The sequence below is a fragment of the Myxocyprinus asiaticus genome, chromosome 38 (genome assembly GCF_019703515.2).
Source record: "Myxocyprinus asiaticus isolate MX2 ecotype Aquarium Trade chromosome 38, UBuf_Myxa_2, whole genome shotgun sequence".
NCBI classification, from domain to species: Eukaryota; Metazoa; Chordata; class Actinopteri; order Cypriniformes; family Catostomidae; genus Myxocyprinus; species Myxocyprinus asiaticus.
This window is the reverse complement of record NC_059381.1, coordinates 811,893-836,293: the sequence shown is the minus strand read 5'-3', so window position 1 is coordinate 836,293 and position 24,401 is coordinate 811,893. Positions and strand designations below refer to the sequence as shown.

Below are 24,401 nucleotides of genomic sequence, written 5' to 3'. Positions count from 1 at the left end.
AGAGCCCCTTGTGAAGCTGGTTGGGTAGTTCCTATAAATGTTCTTGTTTTGTGAACACAAGCAACAGTGTTCCTTCTAAGTTTCGTGCAACACACTTTTTTGCATCGAAGGCGTACTCAAAAATGTGTGGAAAAGGTTTGAGATGTCTTGAATTAGAGTAAAGCTATATTTCAACTGAAGTTCATCCACATATTCAGTGAATTTTAGTAAAGAACTGTGAGAAACAAAGTTCAGAGTGGCATCAAAACAAAAATAATGCCCGTTTCCAAACATACTGTATCCCACAGAGACAATACAGGATTATTTCTCATGATTATGTCTTGATTTCTTGAGATCACAACCTGTTTTTCTTCACACAAGTTGTGTATACAGTGAAGTGAAAAAGTGTTTGCCCCCTTCCTGATTTCTTATTTATTTGCATGTTTGTCACACTTAAATGTTTCAGATCATCAAACAAGTTTAAATATTAGTCAGAGATAACACAAGTAAACACAAAATGCAGTTTTTAAATGAAGGTTGTTATTATTAAGGGAAAACAAAATCCAAACCTACATGGCCCTGTGTGAAAAAGTGATTGCCCCCTAAACCTAATAACTGGTTGGGCCACCCTTAGCAGCAACAACTGCAATCAAGCGTTTGCGATAACTTGCAATGAGTCTTTTACAGCGCTGTGGAGGAATTTTGGCCCACTCATCTTTGCAGAATTGTTGTAATTCAGCCACATTGGAGGGTTTTTGAGCATGAACTGCCTTTTTAAGGTCATGCCACAGCATCTCAATAGGATTCAGGTCAGGACTTTGACTAGGCCACTCCAAAGTCTTCATTTTGTTTTTCTTCAGCCATTCAGAGGTGGACTTGCTGGTGTGTTTTGGATCATTGTCCTGCTGTAGAACCCAAGTTCGCTTCAGCTTGAGGTCATGAACAGATGGCCGGACATTCTCCTTCAGGATTTTTTGGTAGACAGCAGTATTCATGGTTCCATTTATCACAGCAAGTCTTCCAGGTCCTGAAGCAGCAAAACAGCCCCAGACCATCACACTACCACCACCATATTTTACTGTTGGTATGATGTTCTTTTTCTGAAATGCGGTGTTACTTTTACGCCAGATGTAATGGGACACACACCTTCCAAAAAGTTCAACTTTTGTCTCGTCAGTCCACAGAGTATTTTCCCAAAAGTCTTGGGGATCATCAAGATGTTTTCTGGCAAAAATGAGACGAGCCTTAATGTTCTTTTTGCTCAGCAGTGGTTTTCATCTTGTAACTCTGCCATGCAGGCCATTTTTGCCCAGTCTCTTTCTTATGGTGGAGTCATGAACACTGACCTTAACTGAGGCAAGTGAGGCCTGCAGTTCTTTGGATGTTGTTGTGGGGTCTTTTGTGACCTCTTGGATGAGTCGTCGCTGCGCTCTTGGGGTAATTTTGGTCGGCCGGCCACTCCTGGGAAGGTTCACCACTGTTCCATGTTTTCGCCATTTGTTGATAATGGCTCTCACTGTGGTTCTCTGGAGTCCCAAAGCTTTAGAAATGTCTTTATAACCTTTTCCAGACTGATAGATCTCAATTACTTTCTTTCTCATTTGTTCCTGAATTTCTTTGGATCTCGGCATGATGTCTAGCTTTTGAAGATCTTTTGGTCTACTTCACTTTGTCAGGCAGGTCCTATTTAAGTGATTTCTTGATTGAGAACAGGTGTGGCAGTAATCAGGCCTGGGTGTGGCTAGAGAAATTGAACTCAGGTGTGATAAACCACAGTTAAGTTATGTTTTAACAGGTGGGGCAATCACTTTTTCACACAGGGCCATGTAGGTTTGGATTTTGTTTTCCCTTAATAATAACAACCTTCATTTAAAAACTGCATTTTGTGTTTACTTGTGTTATCTTTGACTAATATTTAAACTTGTTTGATGATCTGAAACATTTAAGTGTGACAAACATGCAAAACAATAAGAAATCAGGAAGGGGGCAAACACTTTTTCACACCACTGTATATACAGTACTGAGCAAACGTTTTAGGCACTTGTGAAAAATGTTGCATAGTGAGGATGTCTTCAAAAATAATGCCATAAATAGTTTTCATTTATCACTTAATGTCATACAAAGTCCAGTAAACATAAAAAAGCTAAATCAATATTTGGTGTGAGCACTTTTGCCTTTAAAACAGCCCCAATTCTCCTAGATACATCTGGACACAGTTTTTCTTGGTTGTTGGCAGATAGGATGTTCCGAGCTTCTTGGAGAATTCACCACAGTTCTTCTGTTTATTTAGTCTCAATTGCTTCTGTCTCTTTATGTCATCTCAGACTGACACGATGTTCAGTGGGGGGCTTTGTGGGGACCATGACATCTGTTGCAGGGCTCCCTGTTCTTCTATTCTATTATATTTGCAAATGTAATGTTTGGGAGTCTAACATTTACGCAACTCTCTACTTCACTCACATATATGACCAAATTTCATGCTGTGATTACAAATGTCTTGGATTGGCCACACAATCCATTTGTCATTAAATAACATCCATTCGATTATTTTCTCATTAATATGCAGATCTTTACAGAACTGCTGGTTTTCTTAAAGATACAGTAACGATTTTTAGCATGTGTTCTACAAATCAATGTAAATACTTGTAAATAGTATAAATTATACATTAAAAAATAAACATGATATAATAAAATATAATATCATATTTATTGATTTAATAACATGGATTTTTATGTTTACCTACGGCTTGGGCTCTGCATAGTAGCCAGATGCGTTGGTTTACATTTATAGTTCTACATTGGTGCATCTGCGTTGTTTTGTGAGTTCACGGCCAAAATGCTATTGTATTGAGGCAAAAAAGCCTTAATTTCTGAAATACTGTACATTTCATAAATAAACAAAGGCAATGCAATGGTATATGTGGATTCAAAAGTATTTATTAAATTATTGAAGCATTTAGGTACATATTATTTATTCTACATGTTGTCTGCAATGCGGAGAGACAATAAATCAGGCATAGACTGTATAATTGCTTTTGAGTCACTTAAATAATAATAAATAAATATTTTGTCATACTTTGACACTCCGTGCTGAATTTTTTAAAATCAAAATAATAAATGGTTGCTTGACCAACACGCAACGGGCTTCGTTTTAAAGCTTAAAATTTTACTATGCATTTTTTTATAAAAGTTGTAAACAGTAGTGTCTTTTTTTGTGTGTTTTCTCTTGTTCATGAAATAAACAGAATATAAAAACCGCAGATGCTCAAAAAAAAAACAAAAAAAAAAACGAGTCCAAACACAATACGACACGATCACTGCTCAATGGATACAAATGATGAACAGATCAAATAAACTAAAAAAAAAAAAAAATGCACTGCTATGTCAGATAATTTCTTGTCATGCTGGTGGCTGGTTTCTGATAACACAGCAGACCAATCACATCTGTTGTCGTCTGTGTCGAAGTGAAGTTACGTTTTTGAAGATGTGCACATCAGGCTGCGCCATAGATTCGACGCAGAAGTATAAATTGGCCTTTAGAAGGTCCCCTGTATAATTGACAGCATTAGCTGAGAGAGAATTTATTTCATATGTAAGCAAAATGAACATTTTTAACTGAAATATACCCATATGAATCAATATCGAATCGAGAGCTTGTGAATCTGAATCAAATCGAATCAGGAAATCTATATCAATACCCAGCCCTAATTGATATATAAATAACCTTAACCCCACCTAACCCTAACTGTTTATAATAAAATATTATAGTTTTTATTCATTGAATAAATTGAGAAACTCTTAAAGGAATGTTCCAGGTTCAGTACAAGTTAAGCTCAATTAACAGAATTAGTGGCATAAAGTTGAAAAAAAAACAAAACTGTAAGTTGAAAAATTGTCGAAGTGAATGGGGCCAATCCGTAAATGCTACAATACACACCGTTTTAAAAGTATAGCTGCAAAATGTAAACATTAGACATGTTACCATGATTTTAGTGTGATAAAATGCACTCAAAAAATATTTTCAAGATCTACGCATTTAAATTTCATAACAAATTTCCATCAAATTGAATTGAATAATATTTATCAAAATTAAAGTAAAAACCGTATTTATTAATAAAAACATTTTTTTAAAGATTACACAATTTAAATTGATATTGAAATGCTTAAATCGTAATTTGAGTGTGGTGTACTAACGTTTTCTTCCCAAAGTTATATCCAATATAACAACTTTGTTATCATGTCAACGAACCACTGAAATAAAATAAGATTAGTAAGTGATTTCATCACACTAAAATCATGTTAACACGTATAATGTTTACGTCTTGTTGCTATACTTTTGCTTATTTTTTGGAACCCATTCAATTTAAATATTGTGGTAATTTGTAAACAATTAATAATGATAATAATAATAAATTATTATTATTGACTTTTAGAATTTTAAATACAACAGTAATGTATTTCAGTCGTGTACCTTTAACTATAAAACCCTCACGCTTTTATTTTGACATTCTGAACTCTGCAGGACGTCCTGTACGTGTCTGTTTGTAGGCAAGTTCACAGTAGTTTAATTCGCTTCTTATTCAGATTCTGGTGAAATGCTCCTCCGGTGCCGTTCTAAATGCATATTATAAATGAACCGAACTATTGAGTATCTACATCTGAGATGTTGTTTACGAGTAGTGCTCAAATATGAAAATAGCTGCGACCGCCTCGCCAGCCTGCGCGTGTTATGTATGTGTGTCAACAGAGCAGCGCCATTCACTAAAACACACTCCGCATGCATACTGTATATTTACTTATTAAATGCAGCCTTTTGCAATTCACAATGCTATCGTATTTCTTTAAGTGGCTCTGAATAAAATGCATGAGTTATATGAACTGCTTTAATGGTGCTTTTATGGTTCTTTTATGTCATTTTTGGAGCTTGACAGTAACGAACATGACTAACACACAGTATCAGATTTGGATCGGGCTCGTCGGTCCAATACCCGATCCATCTAAAAGCTTCAGTATCGGAGCCAATACCGATCCAGGTAATTGATCGGTGCATCCCTATTCACTTCTATTATAAGTGCCTTACTCTAACAGCGAATTATTATTATTATTTGTTTTTAATAAACGAAGGGCTTAAAAACGTATTTTTTTGTGGTAATCAACATTATGCCACATTTACTGTTAATTGAGCTTTTCTTGTACTGAACCCGGAATATTCTTAAAGAGGCGGTCTACCAAAACATGAACCGTTTTGCATTAGATGATGGTTTCATAGTTTTTTAGTAAATAATGTTACAGTGAACACTGCACACGCTTCTACTCCAGTGTCTGGAAGCTCTGAACAATAAAAAGCAATAGAGTTCTGCTCAGCAACAACAAATATTAGAGTATATATTTTTTTATCCTAAGAACACTGAACTCAGACTGGCAGGCAAGAAGGTTTGTTCTGTGTTTCTGCTGAGGGTTTGTGGGACTGTACATCTGCTAGATAGATTGGTAGCGTGTGGATCTGATCTGTGAGTCCATGTTATGCTCTGACTGAACTCCTCAGAACACACAGCTGCTCTGAAAATGGCCGTCCTTGAAGCTCTGATGATCTCTGGAGTTCAGTGAATGTTAGAGGAGCACCAAATCTTTACAGATTTCACCCCATTAGCCCGACCGCAGATTGAATGATCTGACGCTCAGCCTGTATGGTCTTCTAGGTGTGATTTGTTGTGTTTAACATCTCAGTTTTTTTTTTTTTTTTTCTCAAATGATGTCAGGTTGTTTGGCGTGAGAGTGTTCAGGGTGAGGCTTCTCACGGCATTGAAACTTGACCTCCACAGACAATGAGAGATGTTGTCCTGGGACACACTGGCAGTCTTGTTCAAAATGAAGTTTGAATCCACTGTCTGCTTTTACACTTTGAGGCCAGAGGTGATCAGCTTTAGGTGCGAGAGATCGTTTATCTTTATACTCGACAAGAGGGATCTTCTCATCTTGCAGGGATTCCAAACATTCAGCCACAAAACCTGTTTTTAGTGTCTGTTGAGTCAAGCACGAAGTGAACACTGCTCACATTTTCTTTTTTACAGTCTAGATTTATTTTCAAATTGTGAGACAGACCGATTAATCGGTGTCAATAGTTGCTTTTTGGAGCTATCGGTAATCTGCAAAAATCTCTACCGATAGTTGCAGATAGTTTTTTTTTATTATGCCTCATCAATAAACCTCATCTTGTCAAATCTATCTATCTATGTATCTATCTATCTATAGACGTATACTGTATATACAAAACAATTCATCTGGTGATTATATAGGCTGTAAAAAACTTAATTTGGTAATTACTAACATATAGAGCATTGTAACGGTGTATTTCTGGCTTGTTTATAGTTAAAAGTCAAAGCCTGTCATAGTAAGGAAAGACTAAGATATGTTTCATCATTCGATAAATCATTTTTTTTTTATTATTTACTATCGACCGATTTCTCTCTTATCTGTATTTTCCACCACCTTGGTTATCGGTATTGACAAAATCCAAAATTGATCCACCTTTAGTTTAGATGCTTGCTGTTTAAGGCGCATTTCATCACTAATTTTTGGTGTCATGCATTTTGACGTATTTCTGAGTGGGAAATAATAATGTGGGGTGGGACTTGATTTCAAACTGGGATTTGATTGGACCATGAAAAGAAGGCTTCGATATAATTGGTTACTTTTCCTTGCCCATTATTCAAAAAGTAAATGGAGTCTATTTTCATTCTATGTTGTATTTAAGGCACTACTGAAAAATGTAGTTTAAGTTAGTAGTGTTGCTACTTTTAATTAACTACTCCCCAGCACTGCATATTTTGATTATTTAAAACAATGCATTAGTTTATGGATCTTTTTAAGAACAATTACAAACCTTGACCTTGATATTATTTTTATCCCAGGGACTTAAACCCTTTTCTTCTATTTCAGTTTGTCCTCGTCACCAATAAAAATAGTTGAGGAGTGACTAAGATCCAAGTAGAATCTATTTTGTTTGTTTTCACTTTATTCAAGGCCTCTAATGTATAGCACTGCACTAAACCATTATCACATCGGCCTTGACTTCGAGGTCTTTTCCTGTAGAAATCATGCAGAATGAGTCCTGATATGTGAGAGGGTCACGGTTGGGAATGATTTCACACTCACTGAGAGCTTTCAGATCTGAACTACTACAACTGCTTTTCAGTTGGGTTAATGGAAAAACATTTGTGTCCTCGCCACACAGATCGGATTGAGAATGACCACATGATGAAAGAAAAACATGTTAGCTGACTTATTTACCTGAGGGGCAGGTTAGTAAAGGATAGTAGAAACCATTAATCTTACCCATGTTTCTGGTTTTATACATAACTTTTAACTACAGGAATTTTTATATCTTTAGGGTTGATTTTATTTTATTTTTTATTTTTTTTAATAGAGGTCACATGGCTTTATTTTTTGCTACTTTTCAGAAGGAATATTACAACTCTGCCATGATGACGCAGTGCTGGTAAACTCTGTAATCCTGGAAAACGACGATTTAAACAACTTTACAGTTCAAATAATACAAAGGTTTTTACAGAAGAATTCATGTAATTCATGACAATGTGTTTTAGATTGTATATAGCAGTTTCTCCTGGTTTCTGTTTAGTCTTCCCATTTCAGCAATTGTTTCACATAAAGAAATTGTAATACATTAGGAAAAAGAAAATAACAACAGTGTATACAGTAGTCCAGCATCCACGGACAGTATGTGCACATTAGCATTTTCTCACAAAAAGACTGAATCAAACTAATTCACATGCAGTTCACAGTGAATATGACATTTACTTATAGCGCAGGTGAAGCACTTTTACTTTGAAGTTTGTGCGGATACAGCGAGAGCAGCAATCTATGGACCACTTCCAGTTTACTCGGCCCGAATCACCTGCTTGGAGTGTCACAGACTGACCGTCGCACAACATTTGTGAGTCAAAGAGACATAGGCTGATTCAGGCTATTAAGAAATGTGCTTAAGAGGAATATAAATGAGCACTCCACTGGAAGAAAATGGATTTGCACAAGTTTTGTGAGCTTTGTGAATTAAATCGGTTTAAACAAGATATCTGCATTTTTGCAAACGATATATGTGTTTTATTGATATTTGCCAGTTACAGAAAACTGTTGAGGAGAGAGAGAGAGAGAGAGAAAGAGAGAGAAAAAATGAAACTCGGCTCTGATATGCGAGACAGTTTAAATGAGACTTTGTGACACACCGGTCTATTATTGTGGTAACGCGATGGGGCGTAAAAACAAAACGTACTGTGGTTGGTCATTAAAGGTGATTTACAGGCGCTGTCGCAGCTTCAGAAATTAATCGGCCAAATGGGAAAATGTATCGGCCGATGACGATAATTTTAAAATTCCATATATCGCCTGATGTTATCAACATTATGCCACAAATACTCCCATAAACCTCACAGATAGTGTTACATCATATATCAGTTCTGTGAGGATATGGGCATTCCTACTAGGACTTATTTAACATACAGCAATGACAAACCGTGGTTTACAGCAAAACTCAGACAGCTTCGTCAGGCCAAAGAGGATGCTTATAGAAAATCTTGTATAATCAGGCCAAAAACATACTGACATAGGAGATTAGAGTGACTAAAAGAAGCTGGAAAGCACGTATTCAGCTAACGACCCTGCATCATTGTGGTGTGGCCTGAAAGACATTACCAACTACAAGACACCATCCTTCAACACTGTAGGGAATCTACAACTGGCTGACAACCTGAATGTGTTTTACTGTAGATTTGAAAAGCCCATTCTCACACCCCACACCCGCTCTGACCTTCAGTTCATACAAACATCAACACTTCCTGCAACCCCCCTCCTCCCCCATCCTGTTACTCAACCTGCACTTAAGATCTGTGAAGAGGATGTGTGCTGGGTCTTCCGGAAACAGTATACAAGAAAAGCACAGGGCCCAGATGGTGTTTCACCCACTTGTCTAAAAGCCTGTGCTTACCAGCTGGCCCCCATCTTCACACAGATCTTCAGCACATCACTGGAGCACTGTGAAGTTCCCAGCTGCTTCAAATGCTCCACCATCATCCTTGTCCCTATATATATATATATATATATATATATATATATATATATATATATATATATATATATATATATATACCGATCAGCCACAACATTAAAACCACCTGCCTAATATTGTATAGGTCCCCCTCATGCTGCCGAAACAGTGCCAACCCGCATCTCAGAATAGCATTCTAAGATGATGTTCTTCTCACCACAATTGTACAGAGCGGTTATCTGAGTTACCGTAGACTTTGTAAGTTCAAACCAGTCTGGTCATTCTCTGTTGACCTCTCTCTTCAACAATGCATTTCCATCCACAGAACTGCCGCTCACTGGATGATTTTTGTTTTTGGTACCATTCTGAGTAAATTCTAGAGACTGTTGTGTGTGAAAATCCCAGGAGATCAGCAGTTACAGAAATACTCAAACCAGCCTATCTGGCACCAACAATCATGCCACCATCCAAATCACTGAGATCACATTTTCCCCATTCTTATGGTTGATGTGAACATTAACTGAAGCTCCTGACCCGTATCTGCATGATTTTATGCACTGCACTGCTGCCACACCATTGGCTGATTAGATAATCGCATGGATGATTGTTGGTGCTAGATGGGCTGGTTTGAGTATTTCTGGGATTTTCACACACAACAGTCTCTAGAATTTACTCCGAATGGTGCAAAAAAACAAAAAAACATCCTGTGAGCAGCAGTTCTGTGGATGGAAACGCCTTGTTGATGCCTTGTTGATGTCCGTCATCTGTCAATGTCCAAATTGTCTATAAATGACAGTCTGAGCTTTCCTTGCGGAACAACAGATAAACGTAGCAAAAATTAAAGATTTGTTTTGTGTGTTTTGTTTACATTTTCAGTTTTAAACTTTATACAACTTACATCAGGTGTCTTAACTTGCTCCAGAGTCTCACTCTCACTGATCAAGCTTGTGAATGTGTCCTTGCGGTCCTCGACAGAGATAAAAGGAAGGGTCTTGAAACGAGGGTCAAGTGCAGATGCAACATGCAGCTTCTCTTTCAGATTTGCATATCTTGAAATATTACACAAGCACATTGGAATTACATTACGGGATCAACACACAAACACACACACACACACACACACACACACACACACTTATGATTAACCAGAATGTAATCTGTTGTCACAGATATTACATTTTATAGAGAGTACTAGCTGTTTTTGTAAACATACCTAAACCTCAAGTCGTCGTGCATGACAGATTTGAGTTCCTTAATGACGGTGGAATCACTGGTAGTTTGGCGCATCTCCTCAAGTATCTGTGTGTGCAACGGTGCAATGACAGATAGGGTAGCAGAGCTCTCCCCAGACATCCCTAGAATTGCAGCCTTCATTGGCCGAAGAGCCACGATGTCCTCTGCCACTGTTATGTCTACCTCTGTCAGGATGCAAAGATCCTTTTCGCTCCTGCAGACTTCAGGAGAAAGCAGTGTAGCTGAGATTGCTGGTTGTTGTTCCAAAAATCTCTCGAGCATATCCAGCACGCTGTTCCACCTGGTCACCGTGTCAATTTTATGTTTGCGACAGGGTAAGTTCAGTAACATTTGTTTTTCTTTGAAAACTTTATTAGTGTTTGCGCTCCTATGAAAGAATGTCACTATGTGCCTAACTCGACCAAGCAACCAAGAGGCGGCTGGAAGTTACAGCGCAGCTTGCGATGCCAGATTTAGTGCGTGAGCAAAGCAGCCAATATGGAGCAGCTCCATCATCATGTTTGCAGCATTGTCGGTCACAATGACCGGATCTTTCTTAGTGAGCTCCCACTCTTCCAAAGCCTGTGAAAGCATTGCAGATATATTTGCCGCTGTGTGGCTAGTGAATGTCACATTTATATAGCGCTTTTCTGACACTACACTCAAAGCGCTTTACACAGTGAACAGTGGAATCTCCTCAAACACTACCAGTGTGCAGCATCCACCTGGATGATGTGACGGCAGCCATAGTGCGCCAGCACACTCACCACACACCAGCTGTTGCTGGAGAGGAGAGAGTAGAGTTATAGAGCCAATTATTTAACAAGCTAGCCTGTTTAGCCCTGGTCTGCAACACATTTGAAACGAGAACCCAGTTATCATGTTTATAGTGGCAGATAATTGTGACATAGGAACTCCTTGACGTCCAACCATCGCACGTGAGGGCCACCCTGTCCGCTGACTCTAGGGACAGAGCAATGTTTCTTTTTACCTCCTTATACAGTCTCAGGATTATCTCTTCGCTCATCTGTTTGCGGCTAGGGATAGAATAATGTGGCTCCAGCACATTCAACATGTAACAGAATCCATCGTTTTCCAAAATGCTGTATGGCCTTATATCTTTGCAAATAAAAATTGCAATTGACTCCTGAGGTGAATTGTGAGGAATTTTGCTAGTAAACGCATTTTCTATTTTCGGTTGTCTGTTCAGTTGTGGGGGTGTTGAAACCTGCATGTCTGGATGATGTCTTGTCAAATGGTTCTGTAGATTTGTAGTATTACTGCTGTATTTAACCTCAGCATTGCAAATCATGAATATTGCTTTGCTCCTGTCAACAGTATCTTGGCCATCATGCTTGCGAAATCCAAAGTGCTTCCATACCGCTGTCTTTTTATTTGAAGGTGTTAACACGGATGCGCTTGCATCTGTCATGTTAAGCACTGAATGATTTAATCAACAGGCTTTCTGTTGTAACTTCGCGCAAAGTAAATAAGAGAGTGACATCTAGAGGATTGGTAATAATAGGATTCACGTTAATCAGATCCAGTTGTATCTTATGTTAAATGTTTGCGGAAATAAATACACGAAAAAGATAGATTCATGGCTTTTGAGAATCGATATTGAATCTACCACATTTAAAAAAACAATGTATATATATATATATATATATATATATATATATATATATATATATATATATATTCAAATATTAGATTTTTAAAACTGATAAGCTAAAAAATGAGGAAAATAGATATAAACCATTTCTATATTTATTGTGTGAAAATTATTAATATCAGTTTTTATATAAATTAGGACCGTTCCCTAGTTTTTAGATTTTCACTGAATTGTGTTACAGATTAAAATGCTCAGTGCACACTGATGATATATTGCAATACTCCACAAAACAGCTGAACTTTGAGCATTGACCATCTGTCTAAGTATTTAATATGGCAGCTGTCCATATTTTAATGAAAAACTATTGATCAGGGACTGAATCATACTTTGTTTCAGCTCATTGATTAGTGTGGTTGCTGGGTGCTTTGAGGTCACACGACATAATAATGCCACCTCCAAGTGACGGCCAGTCCCATAATCCTTTGTGTTTTTACTGCATCTCTGAAGCCCTGATCATTCCTCATCTCTCAGCGGATTCTCTCAATCTTATTTCAGAAGGGTTTGATGCAATCTGATGGAACACACTGATGTAAATACCGAAACACCCTCTGTCTGTCAGCTGAGGCTCATCCCTGAGTAATAAAAAAAAAAAAATGGAACAAATCAGCCCATAATCCCTCCTCAGCGATTGTTCTTGGAACAGGCAAACCACTTGCCAAAAAAAGAGAAAGATTTCTCAGTTGTATTCTGTATTGTCAGAGTTTCAGAATACATTGCTTTCACTATAAAATATGCTATAGAACTGCCTTTACAGTTGCATGTGCCATTGTTTGTTTAAGCGGTGGCTATACGTTGTCTAACCAGGTTTCCCTGATTTTCAAGAAATTTCTGTAGTGAATAATTTTTTTTTCTAATTATACACTGCTTTAAAGTGTTTAATTGGCTGGAAGTCCCAGATGATTGGTTCATGACATTCAAATGGAAATCTTTTTAAAATGACTTGAAAAAATCCTTATACAGTAATCGGAAACAACTGGAAATGTGTTGGAAATTCATTGTTCAAATTGTGGCAATTCTGGAAATATAGGCTAATGCTATAGAATTTTCTTTTCAAGCATATGCTAATTTTTGTTTACATTGGTGGTCATACTGTTCAAGTCATGTATTTTTCTTTCTCTGACCAGGTTTCCCTGATTTTCCAGGGAGTTGTAAACGATGGAAGTGCTGCAGTGCGATGGCTGTGATTTCCGTGCAGAGTCCAATGATGAGCTCAAGTCACACATACAGGACGTCCATACAGCCTTTCTGCAGCCTACAGAGGTGGTAGAGTGCAATGAGTCACCCCAGAGGTCAAGGTCAAACTCCCTGAACTCCCTCAGCCCCATAGACGATGAGGAGGACTTGACTAATAACGATTACGACTCATTGAAAAAGGATGCAGGTAGCAGAATGTATTATACTGGCATATACATGACCCAATCAATCCTGAGATCAATGTTTAATAAGTTTTTTTAAAAATGTATTGTTTATTTATTGTTGTGTATGTAGTAAATATGTCTGTAGTTTGAAAATAGACAGCACATACAAGTTCTGTACTTGTATTAGACTTCTAGACTTCTTAGACTTTTTGTTTGGTTGTTTCAGGCCTCCACACCTTTAACAAAGACATTGGGCACTTCTCTGGTTCAAAGCAAACGAAACAAAACCATCCAGCAAAGCCTGCAAACAAAACACCAAGCCCTTTTTTCCAGTGCAAGTTCTGCGTGCGGTACTTCAGATCCAGCTCTCTTCTCGTTGAACACACTAGAAAGGTCCATAGTATCGCCGGAGAAACTTTTCCAAGCGACGAGAACTCCCTCAACGCTTCCAAGCAGTCCAGCTACAGCAGTACAACCCATGATGGTGTAGGAACTGTCTTCTCCTGCCAATATTGCACTTTTAAAACCCCACTCCGAGCACGAATGCTGAAACACCAGAAAATGCATAACAAAGATGGTCTTCCAAGAGCCTCAGCCTCTCCTGTCGAGGCAGAGGTTCTGGATGTGGACTCTGTTGCAACATCATTTGAAGAACATTGTGAAGAGCCATCAGGAGATGTTCTAGAACGTCAAGTGCTGGAATCGATGATCAAACCCCAAACAAGAGGAGGATTTAACTGTGAGTGGTGTGGCTTTCAGACATTAAAAAGGCAGCAGTTAGCAGATCACATGATGAAGAAACACCGTAACATGGTGAAGATCATGGCGTCACTGCAGCAGCCTAAAATGCAGGATGGACGTGCAGGATCCAGCAAGTCTGATTCCGCTACATCACGGAGAAGCACTCAAACCTCCAATCTAATATTGAATGATCTAGCCAGCAATGAAGGTTCCTGCATCAATGCCTCCACAATGAAAGGATCTTCTGGCGGTGCAACAGTCAAACCCACTTCAGGGATATCAAATTATCAGTACTCACAGCTCACTGCAAAAATACCCAACAGCACAGGATCTTCCATACTGTCAGAGAGATCGACTTTCACCATGTCAGATATGTCAAGCTCTGCCGTGGATCTAGATGCCAGCATGCTTAACGATTCCAGAAGCAGTTCAGATGATGAAATCGGTGAATTGACTGATCCTAATCACACAGAGTCAGCTGAGGATTCAGCTAAGCTGCTTCTGTCAGAAGAGGATAGTGACCTACTAGAAACTAAAGGAGTTCCATTCAAAAGACACATGAACAGGTTTCAGTGCCCTTTCTGTTCTTTCTTGACCATGCACCGCCGTAGTATTTCTCGTCACATAGAGAACATACACTTATCTGGTAAGGCGACGGTGTATAAATGTGACGAGTGCCCCTTTCTGTGCACCAACCCACTAAAGCTGGACTCACACAAACAATGTCATGGTGGGTCTTTCGAATGGGAAACCATGGACTTAACCAATGAAAGTCAAGAAGGTCCTGAACGCTCGGAGCCGGTGAATGGAGGAAAGAGCAACTCTAAAATCAATGGTAAGAAATCAAGTGCTGTAGAGGACCATCAGGGCCCTCATCGCTGTTCACTGTGTAACTTCTCCACAACAACACTGAAAGGCCTACGTGTCCACCAGCAACATAAACACTCGTACTGTGATGGAACACAAGTCACAAGTCAAGAGGGCTTATCCAGTGAACAACAAGATTCAGAGTCATATGGAATTTCAAATTTTGTGAAAAAAACTCAAACGTCAATACTTGGGTTTTCAACCAAGAAGCACCTTATTGGGAAGACGGCCAGGAAGTCCATCAATGACTTGCCCTTGGATCTGTCTCCTGTCAAAAAACGGACAAGGATTGATGAAATTGCCAACAATCTCCAGAGCAAGATTAGTCAAAGCCAACAGCACGAAGATGTGATTAACCTTGAGGAGATGGATGATGATGTCGAGGAGAACGGCAATCACATTGATTTTGAAACAAGCAAAGAACGAGAAAACTCTGAGATTGTAAGTCAGTGCTACACACTCAACACTCAGCACCTTCATGTGAGGAATTCTGGAGGTTTACAGACAGAGCGTGGTGTTGGGAAAAGAAAACGCACCCTGCAGTCCAAACTCAGCTCAAGAAACATTCCCATTCCAGTTAGTATTTCTGATGATGAAGACAATTATAGTGCCTCTATGGAATCAAAAGATGCTCAAGATCACAGAAGTCAAGATGGCAGAGATGCATATCAGGACAATGTTGAATACACAGAGGAAACTGGCAACCTTTTTTACTGCAAACATTGCGAGTACCATAACAAATCTGCTCGCAGTGTCAGCACACACTACCAGAGAATGCACCCTTACATTAAGTTTAGCTTCAGATACATCTTAGATCCAGAAGATCATAGCGCAGTCTTCCGTTGTCTTGAGTGCTTCATTGAATACAACAACTTTAATGATCTCCACCAGCACTATATGTCACACCATCCAGAAGCAAGCAACGTACTGAACTTTAACCAACCAGATCTGGTATACATGTGCCGTTTCTGTTCCTACACCAGTCCAAATGTGAGGAGCCTTATGCCCCATTATCAGAGAATGCACCCTTCTGTGAAGATCAACAATGCTATGATCTTCTCCAGCTACATGGTTGATCAGCCTCAAAAGGGTGCAACAGAGTCCCAAACACTGAGAGAAATCCTGAATTCTGGACCAAAGAGTCTCAGCTCCACCTCGTCTGGGTCCAGATCATCGTCAAGTCCTGCTCTCAAAAACATCTGCAAAACCCCAGATGCAAATGCAGAGGCTGAAGCTTTTCAAGAAGGTCTGGGTGGTAATGTGGTGGTGTACGACTGTGATATTTGTTCTTTTTCAAGCCCCAACATGCACTCGGTGTTGGTCCATTATCAGAAGAAACACCCTGAGCAAAAGGCCTCATACTTCAGGATTCAGAAAACTATGCGTGTCACATCAGTTGACAGAACACAGCTCTCAAGCAACTCAACCTACACCCTGTCCAGCACCCCAAAGTCTTCAAATGTGGCCTTACCTGTACCTCTGGATGAAGATGTGTACTACTGCAAACACTGTGTCTACAACAACCGCTCTGTTGTGGGCGTTCTGGTCCACTACCAAAAACGCCATCCAGAGATTAAAGTAACAGCAAAGTACATCAAGCAGGCTCCGCCGACCCCAGGACTAATGAAACTGATGGATGAGTTACAGATTGCACCCCCTAAACAGTTTCTAAAGCAATTCAACAACAATGGGATTGAAGGATCAAATAATTCAAACAATAAAGGAGTGTCTGATAAAGGAGAAACTGAAATGCTCTTCTTCTGCCAGCACTGCGACTACGGGAACCGCACTGTGAAAGGCGTTTTGATTCACTACCAGAAGAAGCACAAGGATGTGAAAGCCAACGCTGAACTTGTCCGTAGACATACAGCTGTGGTTCGTAGTCAGAGAGAACGAGCGCAGATGATCCAAGCAGGAAGTTCCACATCTACGGCAACTGTAGCTCATGAATCTGAAAAATCCAGGCCACTGCGATCTTTGAAGTGCCGACACTGTGCGTACACATCTCCATATGTGTATGCCTTAAAGAAGCATTTGAAGAAGGATCATCCTACTGTGAAGGCCACGGCCATGACGATCTTGCACTGGGCTTTTCAGGATGGCGTGTTGGAGGCGGGTTATCACTGTGAGTGGTGCATCTATTCCCACGCTGAACCAAGCGGCCTGCTCATGCATTACCAAAGACGCCACCCGGAGCACAATGTTGACTATGCTTACATGGCTAGCAAGCTGTGGGCTGGACCTGATACTTCCACCAGTAGGCAGGCGGGGAACTCTGAAACAAAGCATTATCAATGCCGAGATTGTGCCTTTGAGGCCTGCTCCATCTGGGACATTACTAACCATTACCAAGCAGTGCACCCTTGGGCAATCAAAGGTGACGAGTCTGTCCTCATTGACATTATCAAGGGGAACGAAGCTTCAGAGAAGCTTCTCCCACAGTTGACCAAAGGACATGCTTCCATGTACAATGTGTTCAACAATCACCAGCAGGAAGAGGGTGCAGTTGAAGTCAGCCGTCCTACACATGAGCGGCACCATAATCTCTCTTTATCTGCCACCTCATCGATCTCCAACAATCCTTACCAGTGCACTGTGTGCTTGTCAGAGTACAACAGTCTCCATGGGCTTTTAACTCACTATGGAAAGAAACACCCAGGTATGAAGGTGAAAGCGGCTGACTTTGCTCAGGAAGCAGACATCAACCCGAGCTCTGTTTACAAGTGCAGACACTGTCCATACGTGAACTCTCGTATACACGGAGTACTCACACACTACCAGAAGCGGCATCCATCCATCAAAGTCACGGCGGAAGATTTTGCTGATGATGTTGAGCAGGTAAACGAGTTGGGTAGCGAAGGAGACGAAAAGTCTAAAACGCAGAGGCAGGGCTATGGCGCATACCGCTGCAAGATGTGCCCATATACACACGGGACTCTAGAAAAATTGAAGATACACTATGAGAAGTATCACAACCAACCTGCCTTAGACATGTTCAAAGCAACTGTCACACAGTCGCCGGCCAGAAGAGACGATTCAGTGGCTGAATGCAGTACCAGCAATGTGACAGAAGTCTCTGAGGTCTGCGACTTTGACCTCACGCTCTCTGAACTCGCAAAGAGTGACAAGCATGCAGTTTTTAAATGTCAGCTTTGCAAATACGTCTGCTCCACTCGGAAAGGTATCGCTCGTCACTACCGTATCAAGCACAACAATGTTAGAGCTCAACCCGAAGGGAAGAACAATGTGTTTAAATGTGCACTCTGCTCCTACACCAACCCCATCCGCAAGGGTCTCGCAGCACACTACCAGAAGCGCCACGACATCGATGCGTACTACACTCATTGCTTGGCAGCATCCAAGACTGTGGGTGAGAAACCAAACAAGGTGATGCTGCCCTTGGCATCAGACGCTGAGACTCCAGCCATGAGTGAGGAACTGCGGCTCTCGGTGGACAGAAGGAAATGTTCCCTCTGCTCGTTCCAGGCATTCAGCAGGAAGAGTATCGTTTCTCACTATATCAAGCGCCACCCAGGAGTCTTTCCCAAGAAGCAGCCCTCCAGTAAACTGGGCCGTTACTTCACTGTGATCTATCACAAGGAGGCAGAGAAACCTCTCTCCAATGAGGACGTGGAGATAGTTGAAGTTAAAGATGAGGTGGAACCTGAAAGTGACATGGACTGGCTCCCCTTTAAATGTGTGAAATGTTTCAAGCTCTCATTCAGCGCTGCAGAGCTTCTGGTGATGCATTACAATGACTGCCACAGTAAAGAACTCAAGCGGGACTTTGTCACCATTCCAAGTCCAGCAGAAGATGGGACGGAGCTCTACCAGTGCACCCACTGTGAAATCAAGTTCTTGGCTCTTCCAGAACTCGGTGTCCATCTGATGAGCCACAACGAGGATTTCCAAAAAAGAGCTATGAGACTGGTAAGGAGAAAACAGCTTCAAAGTAAACAGAGGCCTACAGAATCATCAGACACCAAACCAGAGAATAAGGTGAGCAAATAATGGTTTTCTGTTGTTGTTGTTATTATTGTTGTAGTGCTGAGATCAATGCTGTATTCAGTTGATTTGCAGCTGTTTCTGCCTTCAGTCTTTTCTTTCTTAACTCTCTTGTCCAACAGGTCGACAGTACAGCCGAAAAGACTCCCATCGGCTACAGGTGTAACTTCTGTGTGGAAGTTCACCCCACCCTCCGTGCCATCTGTAACCATCTTAGAAAGCATGTGCAGTACGGACAGGCCAAGGAAGGTCATGTGAAGGTAGGAACGGACAGAGTTTAAAACTTCCACAACCATCTGTCAGGATATTCTTATTTTTTTAATGTCTTTAACTGCCATTATATACATTCCTTATTCTATCATAAACCATATCCCAAAAAATTAATTACCATTTTATCTATTGAGATCAAATTGCATCCTTGCCCTTTACCCAGAGGGTTCTGTTCCCCTGCTCAATAATAATAGCAGCATCTTTTGAACTCCATTAACTGGCCATTTGGACCTATAGCAGTTACTTTCCTATTAAGTGTCTTTTACTCTTGTTTCAATGGTTAAACGGATACAATTCAGCTGCACATTTAAGAGCCAAAAAGAGAGAGAGAGAGTGAAAGAGCAAATCCTCTAGAGTGTTGCAAAAGAAACCAGGAAATTGGGTGAGTGTGTCATGTCTGTTTTTTTTTCCTCGTGTGGGCATTGCATGAAGTAAGCCTTGAACGTTTCGTAAAGTTCCTTAAGTAATTGTTGGGCTTCTGGCCTTGTCCTCTAATAGGGCTTTTTATTTACATTTTATGCAAAACTTTTAAATCTGAGAAAGATTTATTTTCTTATTTCTAAAGCTTCTTTCTCAATTGGACCTTTCATCATCTCATGCTGAAGCAAATTATTTTACATGTCACATCTTGATCAGTCACTATGAAGCACATTAACTCTGTTCCAAAACCTAGTCAGTGGCCTTGCTGTCTAAGCCTACATAGGCAGCTGCCTTCTGTGGCAACATCCTAACAATCATAGATATTGCATTAAAGAGGCCCTATTATGCTTTTTGGGATTTTACCTTTCCTTTAGTGTGTAATATAGCTGTTTGTGCATGTAAAAGGTCTGCAACATTACAAAGCACAAAGTCCACACCAAAGGGAGTGACTCTCTCCCACAGAAAACACTGCTCTTGAACTGCCTGAAACGCCTGGTTTGCAGTCCAGCCATTACTTCCGTGACTTAGCTATGTCACTATGTAACACATTTGCATAATGCCCACCTAAGGGCTACTTCGGTTATGGGAAGAGTCGTTACATTTCAGACACATGCTCTAAGCGGTTGACCAATCACAACAGACTGGGCCAGCTGACCAATCAGAGCAGACTGGGCTTTTCGGAAAGGGGGCGTTAAAGAGACAGGAGCTAAAACAGATTGTTTCAGAAAGAGGGTGAAAAGAGGTGCTGCAGCAATGTACAGTATGAGAAAAATAATCTTTTTGAAACATTAAAGCATGTAAACCTATTCTAGCAGACCCACAAAATAAAATTATGAACCTGTAAATGAGCATAATATGGGCTCTTTAAATGTTTTTTTTTTTAAAACATTAACGTTTATTTTTTTGAACATTCATTTACATCAAGATATGGTTTATTCAGATGTATTAGGGAAAGTGTATAGTTTAGGTCCTTTTACAGTATGAGAATGTTTGTTCTTTTAAGGTTTTCAAAAATTGTAATCAAAATTTTGTCTTAACTAGTTCATTTTAAATGGTCCTGCAATGTGAAAATTATTTTTAAAAGTACAAATGTTCCATGTAACCTCTAATTTATGAAACAATTAGCAAAATGCTGTTTAAGAAAATTGTTTAAGATGGAGTACAGCAATGTCTCACTGCAGGATATGTCAACTTCTCAAACATATTTGGTGCCGCGGATGGTAGCCTCGGTGTGGAGCTCTCCAATTCTTTATTTGCTTTTGTCTGTTTGTTCTGTGTTTAGTCATTTTTTTCCAATCAGTTTTACCAGGGACAAACTGCTGAACATTCGGCAGCACATACCAGACAATTTATTCCTGGTTTGGTCTATTCGGACGTTTTGCTGGACATTTTAGTCAGAAGCGCAGCTGTGTTAAGCACGCTATGAGATGCAGGTGAGGAAAGCGAGCTGGCGCGCTGGTCAAGCTCCGTCAGCGTGACTTTTCAAATATTCATCTAGCGAATCTCAGCTCTCTCCCTAACAAAACATACAAACTACAGCTCCTCACCCATATAAACAAGGACTTTTTAAACTCTGCTGCCTTGTGCTTCACAGAAACCTGGCTGAGTGAAGCCATTCCGGAGAGTGCATTACATCTGCCAGGCTTTCAGCTGTTCAGAGAGGATCGCATCACGGATTTAACGGGGGAAAACGAGAGGCTGTGGAACATGCTTTTACATCAATGAAAGTTGGTGTACAGATGTATAGTAAACAACATTAAAGAAGATGTGCTGTCCTAGTTTGGAAGCACTCTTTATCAACTGTAAGCCTTTCTACTCGCCGCGGGAGTTTTCCTTGTTTATTTTGATGAGTGTTTATATTCTTCCACAAGCGTGCATGAACATAGCGTTGCAACAGCTGGCTGATCAGATCACAGACATGGAACAACAATACCCAGACACACTTATTATTATTCTCGCCAATTTTATCAAAGCCGACCTCACCTGTGAACTGCCAAAATACAGACAGCACATTGTATGCCCCACCAGAGACAGAAATACACTGGATCATTGCTACACAACATTAAAGGATGCATATCGCTGTGTCCGTAGAGCAGCTTTGGGACTCTCTGATCACTGTCTGGTTTAGCATCTTCTGACCTACAGGCAGAAGAACCTGTAGTAAAGACTGTAAAGAGATGGACTAATGAAGCAGAGCTGGAACTACAAGCCTGCTTTGACTGCACTGATTGGAGTGTATTTGAGGCCGCAGACACCAATCTGGATGAGCTCACAGATACTGTTACATCATATATCAGTTTCTGTGAGGATATATGCATTCCAACTAGGACTTATTTAACACAACAACGTCAAACCATGGTTTACAGCAAAACTCAGACAGCTTTGTCAAGCCAAAGAGGATGCTTACAGAAGTGGGGTTAAAGTCTTGTACAATCAGGCCAGGAACACACTGAATAAGGAAATTAGAGTGGCTAAAAGAAGCTATTCTGTTAAGCTGAAAAACAAGTTTTCAGCTAATGACCCTGCATCAGTGTGGAGAGGCCTGAAAGACATTACTAACTACAAGACACCATCCCTCAACACTGTAGGGAACCAACAACAGGCTGACGACCTGAATTTGTTTTACTGTAGATTTGAAAGGTCCAGTCTCGCACCCCACACCAACACCTCCTGCAACCCCCCCTCAGAAAGAGATGTGGAAGGCCAGACGTACAGCTAAACAAGAGGATAAGTACATCGGAGTCTCTAGTTTGAGAAATACAATGCATCCGGAAAGTATTCACAGCGCTTTACTTTTTCCACATTTTGTTGTGTTATAGCCTTATTCCAAAATGGATTAAATTCATTATTTTCCTCAAAATTCTACAAACAATACCCCATAATGACAACGTGAAAGAAGTTTGTTTGAAATCTTTGCAAATTTATTAAAAAAAAAAAAATGAAAAAAAAAAATCACATGTACATAAGTATTCACAGCCTTTGCCATGACACTCAAAATTGAGCTCAGGTGCATCCTGTTTCCACTGATCATCCTTGAGATGTTTCTACAACTTGGTTGGAGTCCACCTGTGGTAAATTCAGTTGATTGGACATGATTTGGAAAGGCACACACCTGTCTATATAAGGTCCCACAGTTAACAGTGCATGTCAGAGCACAAACCAAGCCATGAAGTCCAAGGAATTGTCTGTAGACCTCCGAGACAGGATTGTATCGAGGCACAGATCTGGGGAAGGGTACAGAAAGATTTCTGCAGCATTGAAGGTCCCAATGAGCACAATAGCCTCCATCATCCGTAAATGGAAGAAGTTTGGAACCACCAGGACTCTTCCTAGAGATGGCCGCCCGGCCAAACTGAGCGATCGGGGGAGAAGGGCCTTAGTCAGGGAGGTGACAAGAACCCGATGGTCACTCTGACTGAGCTCCAGCATTTCTCTGTGGAGAGAGGAGAACCTTCCAGAAGAACAACCATCTCTGCAGCACTCCACCTATCAGGCCTGTATGGTAGAGTGGCCAGACGGAAGCCACTCCTCAGTAAAAGGCACATGACAGCCCACCTGGAGTTTGCCAAAAGGCACCTGAAGGACTCTCAGACCATGAGAAACAAAGATTGAGCTCTTTGGCCTGAATGTCAAGCGTCATGTCTGGAGGAAACCAGGCACCACTCATCACCTGGCCAATACCATCCCTACAGTGAAGCATGGTGGTGGCAGCATCATGCTGTGGGGATGTTTTTCAGCAGCAGGAACTGGGAGACTAGTCAGGATCGAGGGAAAGATGAATGCAGCAATGTACAGAAACATCCTTGATGAAAACCTGCTCCAGAGCGCTCTGGATCTCAGACTGGGGCGAAGGTTCATCTTCTAACAGGACAACGACCCTAAGCACACAGCCAAGATAACAAAGGAATGGCTCCGGGACAACTCTGTGAATGTCCTTGAGTGGCCCAGCCAGAGCCCAGACTTGAACCCGATTGAACATCTCTGGAGAGATCTGAAAATGGCTGTGCACCGACGCTCCCCATCCAACCTGATGGAGCTTGAGAGGTCCTGCAAAGAAGAATGGGAGAAACTGCCCAAAAATAGGTGTGCCAAGCTTGTAGCATCATACTCAAAAAGACTTGAGGCTGTAATTGGTGCCAAAGGTGCTTCAACAAAGTACTGAGCAAAGGCTGTGAATAATTATGTATTTATGATTTTTTATTTTTATTTTCGTTTTTTTATTTTTCATAAATTTGCAAAGATTTCAAATAAACTTCTTTCACGTTGTCATTATGGGGTATTGTTTGTAGAATTTTGAGGAAAATAATGAATTTAATCCATTTTGGAATAAGGCTGTAACATAACAAAATGTGGAAAAAGTGAAGCGCTGTGAATACTTTCTGGATGCACTGTAGATACCTCACATGTCCTCAGCTGACAGCTTCATTGAATATTACCCGCTCAACACCAGTTTCATGTACAACAGTTAAGAGAAGACTCAGGGGTGCAGGCCTTATGAGAAGAATTGCAAAGAACAGATTGCTTTTGTAACAGAAAAACAAAAAGAAAAGGTTCGAGTGGGCAAAGAAACACAGACATTGGACAACAGATAATTGGAAAAGAGTGTTATGGATCTTAACCTCATTGAGCTTTTGTGGGATCAGCTAGACTGTAAGGTGCGTGAGAAGTGCCCGACAAGACAGTCACATCTATGGCAAGTGCTACAGGAAGTGTGGGGTGAAATGTCACCTGAGTATCTGGACAAACTGACAGCTAGAATAACAAGGATCTGCAAAACTGTCATTGCTGCACG

The 24,401-nt window shown here is 40.4% G+C and overlaps 1 protein-coding gene across 4 annotated transcripts in view; it reads left to right on the top strand.

The window, feature by feature from the left end:
- The window catches only part of LOC127429085 (zinc finger protein 462-like), a 77,480-nt gene that overhangs the window by 27,477 nt on the left and 25,602 nt on the right, over window positions 1–24,401 (top strand). For all 4 annotated transcript variants that reach the window (XM_051677875.1, XM_051677874.1, XM_051677872.1 and 1 more), the window contains exons 2-4: window positions 13,073–13,329; window positions 13,533–18,913; window positions 19,042–19,179. In XM_051677875.1, coding sequence (XP_051533835.1) covers window positions 13,104–13,329; window positions 13,533–18,913; window positions 19,042–19,179 — 5,745 coding nt within the window. In that variant the 5' untranslated portion in view covers window positions 13,073–13,103. The remainder of the gene's footprint in view (window positions 1–13,072; window positions 13,330–13,532; window positions 18,914–19,041; window positions 19,180–24,401) is intronic.